The sequence below is a fragment of the Mytilus trossulus genome, chromosome 3, assembly GCF_036588685.1.
Source record: "Mytilus trossulus isolate FHL-02 chromosome 3, PNRI_Mtr1.1.1.hap1, whole genome shotgun sequence".
Taxonomy (NCBI): domain Eukaryota; kingdom Metazoa; phylum Mollusca; class Bivalvia; order Mytilida; family Mytilidae; genus Mytilus; species Mytilus trossulus.
The window spans coordinates 44,434,063-44,443,309 of NC_086375.1; the positions used below are offsets into that span (position 1 = coordinate 44,434,063).

At 32.5% G+C, this 9,247-nt stretch overlaps 1 protein-coding gene across 1 annotated transcript; it reads left to right on the top strand.

Annotated features, from left to right (window-relative positions):
- The first annotated feature begins 966 nt into the window (after nt 1-966).
- Nucleotides 967-6,348, top strand: LOC134710811 (monocarboxylate transporter 13-like). Its single transcript, XM_063571209.1, has 5 exons — nt 967-1,044; nt 1,664-1,793; nt 2,841-2,987; nt 3,855-5,000; nt 6,119-6,348. The coding sequence occupies exons 1-5, from the start codon at nt 967-969 to the stop codon at nt 6,346-6,348; spliced, it is 1,731 nt and encodes a 576-aa protein (XP_063427279.1).
- The last annotated feature ends 2,899 nt before the right edge of the window (nt 6,349-9,247 follow it).

Below are 9,247 nucleotides of genomic sequence, written 5' to 3' on the forward strand. Positions count from 1 at the left end.
TTTGTCTGAACAATTTGTTTTGTTACCATTAAAACGTTTAATCCCGCTGCGAATGTGTGCACCTGTACTAAGTCAGGAATATGATGTACAGTAGTTGTCGTTTGTTTATGTACTTTATACGTGTTTCTCGTTTCTCGTTTTTTTTTATGGATTAGACCGTTGGTTTTCCCGTTTGAATGGTTTTACACTAGTAATTTTGGAGTCCTTTATAGCTTGTTGTTCGGTGTGAGCCAAGGCTCCGCGTTGAAGGCCGTACCTTAACCTATAATGGTTTACTTTTATAAATTGTTATTTTGATGGAGAGTTGTCTCATTGGCACTCATACCACATCTTCTTATATCTAGTTGTATGCGTCTTTAAATATACATTTCAAATTTAAAGGCAACTGGATAAAAAAATACATACAGTATTTTAAAATCACGCATGCAGTATGCATTTCTTGGAACGAACTGCATTAATACTTATCTTCGTAAAAAGCAAAATAGCAAAAACGTGAACTCATATTGCAAAATCAAAAGTTCAAACACATCAAACGAACGGATAACAACGTAAAGTATTATTCCAAAATTAATGTCAATTTCTCAGGATATGTACATGTTGAATGTCACTGCGACGGTTTTGGTTGTTTGATGTAAACCATTTCTATACCCCTACCCCTCAAAACACATTACTGTTTTGGCTTTCCTTATTTTCATTACCCAGCACTAATAGAAAAAAAACAGATGCTGTGTGTATCATTTTTGTATAGATAACCATATAAAGCCTTCAGCAATGAGCAAAACCTATACTGCATAGCAATTAATAAAAGGCCAAAACATAAAAAATGTTAACTTGAAAATAATCAAACGTGAGAACTAACGGTCTGGTTTATGTTAGAAGCAATAAAGCTTTGCTTAGAAGTAGGAGATATTGTGCAAAATATAAAGATTTTTTATTTGCTATACATTTTTTTTACTTTAGAAGAAAATGACTGTCGTCAAAAAGACTGAATACCAACGACCAGTAGACCGAGGTTGGGCATGGGTTGTTATGTGTGGTAAGTTTGTTACAAATCAATGGTGATCACGTGTATTAGCAATGTGTTTGGTTTTATTTCGTGTGGTTGTTTTATTGATCTTTTTTTACGGTGGGTGTGGTTCGGTCAATTTTTCTAAGTATTGAATATATGATTTGACTTTGATGATTTATGTTGTAAATATCGATAAGACGCAACCAAATATTAAAAAACACTCAAGAAACCTAAAAGAAATTAAAAGGTTCCTTTGGAATATTCAGGTTTTTCTAACAAAGGTTTTTTCTATGATATTTTTTTGGCATCTTCAGTCAGTGGCGGATCCAGAACTTTTCAGAAGTGGGGGTGGGGGCTGACTGACTGACCTAAGAGGGGGCACTCAAGTCATGCGTCAGTGATTACCTATATAATCAACCAAATTTTCACCACGAAAAGGGGGGTAGGGCGGGCTCCCAGGGCCCCACTGGATCCGCCTAAGAGAGTATTGTTAGATTGATTGAGTATCATTGTTTGCTTCGACGATTATTTCAATATGTAATAAATATGTGTGACGAGAACAGTTGCATGTTTTCTTAGAAAACAGTAACACATTCACACTATATTCATTTTTTTTTCATTGTTGATTTATGTATTGCAGCCATATTCTTACAGCTATTCCTAAATGTTGGTATCTCCAAATCTTTTGGACTGTTCTTTATCCAGTTCATAATAGTTTACAAGACAAACGCTTCGCTGATATCAGGAGTTATAGCTTTGCAGACGGCAATGTTCAGCCTTTCGTGTAAGTTATTTGTTTTAAAATACAGAAAATTTAGTAGTAAAAACATAAAAATATGTGTCTATGCATTTATTTCCTCAGTCTGATATAAAAAGTTATAAGTCGATTTGCCAAATATATTTTTTCCTTTGTTTGGTCCCGCTTGCTGGTAGATTTTTTTTTATGGAATCTAGAAAATGTGAAAATTCCAAGATGAATTGCAGCTTTATTGCTAGCTTATTTTTTTTTCGATACGCTTACTTAAACTGCTTAAGTCTTGGTTAAGACTTGAAATTAATTGGTAAAATACCGCTATACTAACTAATATAACTTCTATACAACTTAGTTTACACTAATACAACTATATATAGTTGGTTTACTGGTATACCAGTGTTAAATGGCATGGACTGGATACGAACGCATATAGGATGATTGGGGTATTTCTTTCCATTTATCATTGTTTACAAAAAGAGAGACAAAATATACCAATGAAACATTTAAGGAGGTAGACCTTGATTAAGGGAAATAACTCTTAAAATCATCAGTACGTTTGTGTCAACCATTTTCATAGATATGTTCTAAGCTTCAAGTTACATAGATTATTTCCAATCTGTTTCAGGTAAATGCTTAAAATGCATTGATGAAACTTGACTTTTACAAACGTATAACTGACTTAAAGAGTTGTCTCCCTGAACCAAGGTCTATCCCCTTAAATAAACAGATATTGCTAGTTTCAGTTTGCCAGATAAATCTATTATCTAAGTAATATCAAATGTACTTGGGTACAACTATCTCAACATTATTTTCTTATTTTCTGTTTTACTATACTTGTGCTATATATTATGTTTCTCAATGTTCATTGATAAGATAGTAAGTATATTTTCAACCTTTTCAATAATGTTTATAAAAGGCTCTGGCATTTTCAGAATAACAGTGTTGGATTGCTTTTCTGTTTTCCAGAGAAAAAAAATGCACTTAATTTCGAATTCTTGCATGTACAATTCCTCAGTACTTGCTAATTACTAAGCAAAAACATTTTAAAAACCTATAACTTAAATTGTATATTTTCAGCATTGTTCATACTTTCTTCGGGAACAAGGTTACTTGGCCCACGAAAGTTAGTCATGATTGGTTCAATGTTTGTTCCTGCTGGATATCTACTGAATGCGTTTGCACCAGACGTAGCATTTCTGATTCTGTCCCAAAGTGTCTTGTTTGGTACGTTATTTATCATTACTAAGACGATTGGAAATTGGTGATAAAAAATGTTTCTTTCCCCATTAGAACTTCATAAAATTTATTAAGGACCCTGTATGCTATAAGCACACACGAAAACATTCTAATGAATAGTTTTGTTCATTGTTGAATGCGGTTTAATTGCTAGCATTCACTTCGTTTGATCTTTGGTTGACAGAGGTCTTATTTGTCAATCATACCACAGCTCAATTTTTTTTATAATTTCTATAAAAATGAAAACAAAGATTGACACCAACAGGTTACCACAGCATTGTAAGACAAAATTCCCTCCAAATATTTAATTTTCCTTCAAATATAACAACCTAAGCCAAAGCAGTTTATGTGAGTTTTGTGATCAATGATTTCATAATTTTGTATTGCAAACAAATTCCTGATATATGAACCCCAATTTATTTTTCTATGCATGTCTGTATAGACCATAGGAATACGCCGCCAATGTTGTTTTTTTCTTCTTTACGAAACAAGATGATATATAGCAGTTCACGATATCAAAATCAACTCTTGAAACACTTGAAATTTAAAATTAACAAATTCAAAATAAAAGGGACGTTATTTGGACATAAACATTCAAAACCGAGAAACATCCTTATTTAAAAATTAATTATCTTAGTCTACAATACAATGGCCTTGTACCCGTAATTGGTCACAACCGAACCGATGAGAAATTAAAAAAAAATATCTGATTGCCAAAGAAAATTATCTCATATTCCCCTTAGTTAAAGATGTATATAACTGACCATTACTGAATATTTATTTAACAACAATGATTTCTCAAAGAAATTCTATTTTCTTTTTTGAAATAATCTATTAAAAAATGATATTTTATAGGTACTGGATGTGCACTAACTTTAGGTCCTGGATTAGTTGTTCTGTCTTCATATTTCGATAAAAGGCATGGCTTTGCAAATACTATTTCAAACATAGGAGCAAGCATTGGCAGTTTGGTATTTCCGAAGATAATACAAGTATTGATAGATGTGTATGGATTACAAGGCGCCTTGATTTTTGTATCAGGTATTCTGTTTCACAATTTGATTGTTGCAATGCTTTTGCGTCCATTGCCACCATTAGTAGAGACTGCCGGGTCGATAGAGGGAAATATCGAAAAAGAAGAACTTCTTAAATATACCAAAAAAGAAGCTGAGCTTAGTCAGTCGGTCCATTCAAAATCAGTAAAAGAGAATAAACATTCAAATGGGGATGTCAAAGACCTCGGTTTCGGACCAAATCAAAATATATCTTCTTCCGTCGAAGAGAAAAGTTCGCAAATTTTTAACGACAAAGAAGACGAAAACTTAAAGCAACTGAAGGAGACTATTGGTATATCTTACAACGAAAAGAAACTGAGTATGACCAAGGAACTTTGTCGAAGCTCACTGGACTTGTATACCAGTACGGGAAGCATTTCATGTTCTATACACAACTTAAGCATAAATGAGAAAGTTTGTGTCTCTAGTTGCTCACAGTCAAAGGCAACATGTTTTACAAAGACATTATTAACAAGTTTGATTGATTTCAAACTTTTAAAAAACCATAAACTTCAACTCGTATTATTTGTAGCATACTTTTGTATTTTCAGTTGTGGCTTGACCATTACATACATTCCTCCGTTTGCTCGTGAAAACAACATTTCAGACGAAGAAATAGCTATCATTGTTATGCTTTTTGGAGCATGTGATGTTGTGGCTAGATTCTCAATTGCTTGGATTTCAGATTCTAAGAAAATCAAAAGAACGAACATTTTAGGAATTACATTATTAATAACTGGTACCGTAACTATGTTCAACAATTTCTTTACTAATTTTACTAGTTTTGCAATGTTTTGCGTTGTCAACGGACTGTTTGGTTCTATTTACTTTCCATTTGTTCCTTTATTATTGGTAGACAGTGTCGGTGCCGATAATTTACCTTCTGCACTTTCTTTATTGATACTTGTGCACGGTATATCAATATCGATCATGGCACCATTAATGGGTATGTTTTTAATTATTTCATCGTTATTAGAACTATTTATTTACCAATCTTCTAAACACGTTTGACTCAGTCATGACTTTGTTATAGTCAGTCCAAAAATCCTAACGTCCAATCAAATAAAACGTAAGCAAGAAAAAAAGGTTGAGAAAACACCTTTGAAATTACATAAGCTGAAACCAGCGGACATGGTATAACTGGACGTGGAAGAGTTGATTATTTTAGAAAGTAAGGCTTAAAAAAATATTTCAAAAAAATATTCAATACAACAAATGCATTTGATACCAAAGGGACATTCAAACTTATAAATCAAAAATAAAAAGACTAAGCAACACAAACTCCACCAAAAACTTAAGGTGATCTCAGGTGCTCCGGAACAGTAAGCGGATCATGCCGTAGTGTTGCTCATGTTAGTACACACCCGGTAATAAGTCATACCCGGTAGGTCATATTTGTAAAATGGAGACGGGATGGTAGTTACGACACAAGGAACATATCGGCTATCATCTGTGGATGATATCGGTTTATATCAGGTTAATTAGTGTAAATGTGTATTCATGTGTTGTTTTTGTTTTTTTGTTGTCTAAATGTACTTTAATCATTCTAATCATTTTCTGTGCTTTATTTTGTAATTCATTCATTTGATTGTATAGCTCAAATTTTGGGCACCATGATTGGTTAATAAAAATTATCTTATCTTATCTTATCTGTGGAACGGATAATCCATAACGGTCAACCAACTTGTAATGACGTCTGTAAGATTTACGAAGGGTGATTTCAACTTCACCATTTGAAACTCTTTATTTAATAGCTTTCTTGTGAGCAGCAACCCTCTATCAAGGAAATTGTGAATGGGTTTCTGAGTTCCTACGCACATATGTACTGACGGAGCTGCTTTTTCATAAAAAAAAAAAAAAAAAAAAAAAAAAAAAAGATTGCAAAAAAATCACGTCATCTAGTGGTACATATTTTAACTTTCATGTAAACTAAGTATACTTTGTTTTTCCCGTTTTTCTTAGACGTTTTAAAGTTCGCATTCCAACGTATGCCGATTATGTGAGAGGAAAAAGGGGTGTGACTTTAGTAATCTTTAATTTGTATACGCTTAACTCTTATTTTAGGTTATATACGAGATAGTACGGGATCTTATAATGTAACATTCTACGTCATTGGGTGTGGGATGATTATCGGAGCATTAGCATTGTTTTGTGATTCTTGGGTCATGAAATTAGAGAAAAAAAGATTACAAAAGAACAGAGAAGTTGATAGCCAGGTTGAAGAACAGAAATCTCAGAAAAACGATATGGGCGAAGAGGAAGTGGTGTTCGTCAATGGAGAATCAACAAATTAATTCGTCCTTGTTTAAAGATATTAAATCATTTGCACAATCAACTCTTATCTTATGTTTTTTATTTGTGATTGGTTGCTGTTTCATTAACTTTTTCAATCATCTTGTGTTCATACTTAATACTATGCATATACGACATAGATGACATATTCGAGAATAAAAAAAAAGTAGGTGTAGAGTAAAACACCAATATAAGACATCTCTGTGGTCTCCTATACCCACCAATAAAAAAAAACACCATAAGTGATCACCAAACACACACTGACGCAATCATGTTAGTAACATTTAATGGTCACCGATTAACTTTTAAAAATTAACCAGTAATCATGCGCGATGTCAATGTAACATTCAATTGTCACCTATTAACATCAATCAGACATCAATGATAAAAATTACAGTCATGTATGCAACAATAAATGGCCACCAATCAGCATTAATCAGTCATTAATGAATGACATCTCTGTGATCTCCTATACCAAACAATAAAAAAACCAAACACTTTAAGTGATCACCAAAACACATTAATGACCAGTCTTGTATGTAACATTCCATGAATGGTCACCAATAAATATCAATAACACATCAATGACAAAGTCATGTTAGTAACATGATCCAGTGGTCACCAATAAATATCATTATCGCTATTTTGTGCTTTTTTCCTTTGATCTTTTTTTGTGATAATTTTCATATCATGCTTCTCGCTTGAGATGGAAAAATTATTGCTAGAAACTAAGGAGGTCACGTGGCATTGCTAACGAAATTGACATTGAAATTGACAACGTCGTCATATGTAAAATAGCGATAAACAGATTATCATTGGTCATCTCAACTCGATTGCTTTTCTCACTTTCGCTGTACCAGCTCAAGCGAGAAAATCAATCTCGTTGAGATAATCAATGATAATCTATAAATAACACATCAATGACAAAGTCATGTTAGTAACATTCAGTGGTAACCAATCAATATCAATTAGACATCAATTACACAGTCATGTTAGCATTCAATAATTACATTAGATGTATGTTTCATTATATCAGAGTCTCAAATAACTTATTTGACACCTTAGTGAGACCTATATTGACTTATAATTCTGAAATAACATATTTGGACTCATATATAACATATTTCAAAGCTAAAAAAAGAGCTTTGGTTTCTGGGAAAATTGTGGACCCATTTAATTTTATTGACAAGACTCCAATAGAAAACTTGCATCTTGGTTATTGCAAGTTTACCCTTGGCACTAACAAGAGTGCCTCAAATTTTGGTACAAGGAACGAATTGGGAAGACTGTCTATTGAATGTCATATAAAAACCCAAACTATTATGTATTTAGCAAGGCTTTCACCTCAAATTTGAATCCCTTATTACATGAATCTTTTCAATTAACTAAAACTTTGGATTCTAGTGGCACCTATTCATGGTTCACTTTTGCAAAAGATATTCTTTCTGAATCTAACATTGATATAGATAGACTAAAAACCTGTGATAATTTAAAACAATTAAAAAATATTAAAAGCTATATTAAACCCCAAATAAACTCATACTACAACAACCTGTTGATAAATAAGTTAACATCTATTGATGATAAAAGTAAATTAAATTTTTATAAAGCACTTGAGCCAAATCTATTGATCAAACCTTACCTCTCTAACCCAAACTTTGAATTTAGAAAATTAATTACAAAACTTAGAATCAGTGACCATTCATTATTAATTGAAAAAGGGAGGCATTTTAAAATTCCTCGCGAAGAGAGACTTTGCAAAAAATGTAAAGTACTAGATGATGAGAAGCATTTCCTAATAAATTGTTCTCATAATTCAAATATTAGATTAACATATTTTGATTGCATTAATAGAGAAAGTAATTTATTTGCTAATCTCACTGACAATGACAAAGTTATATATATACTTAACCCATCAACACCAACACAAGTGAATAAACTAGGATCCTTTATAAAAAAGTCAATGGAACTGAGGACAGGGGACCCTTTAATATTTACCTGAATTTGTGTATATATATTGAGTTACTTAGTTATTGTCTTTATTTGTTTTTGTTGTTGTTATATGTCACAAACTAAAGTTTATATGGCAATAAAACTTTGAATTGAATTGAATTGAATTATAATACTTTATTCTGATTGGCTAACTGCACATCGCCTGTTATTCCGTAAGCAATTGCATCACTCAATAAAACTTTTCATTCATGATAGCACGTGGTCCCACAATAAAGTGCACAGGTTAATAAAATATATTTTTTTTATATAATTCGTGTTTTCATGATCATAGCTAAAAAATGTAATTATAAGTATTGAATGCTTCTTTTTGTAACTTCATAGGGTTGCTTCCGCGCTTCATACAAAATGTACTTCGGTCAACGCTTTTACACCCCAATGAATTTACAAAAAGAAGCATTCAATTCTTAAATGATCACCGATCAACATCAATGAGGCAGCAATGACACAGCCATGTATGTAACATTCAATGATCACCAATAAATACAATGAAACATCGATGACACATCAATGACAGTCATGTCAGCAACATTAAATGGTCAACAATCAACATAATTCAAAAAGACACCAATGCGGGCTTCTCTTGTTGTATTGAAGGTCCATTGATGGCATTCGGTGCTTGTCTGCTCTTTGGTCGGGTTGTTGTCTCTTTGACTTATTCTCCATTTCCAACCCCAATTTCATGTAACATTCATTGGACACCAATAAACTCCAATCATTCAGTCACCAACAAACTGCAATCAATCATCAATGACACAGTCACGATAGACTTTATTAAACACTGAATTAGCCAGAAACAATGTTCTCCTAAAAGTATGAATTTTCATTTTTTTCTAAATTGTAAATGATATGACTAGCTACAACATGTTCTAAAAGTTTACAGCATCTGCG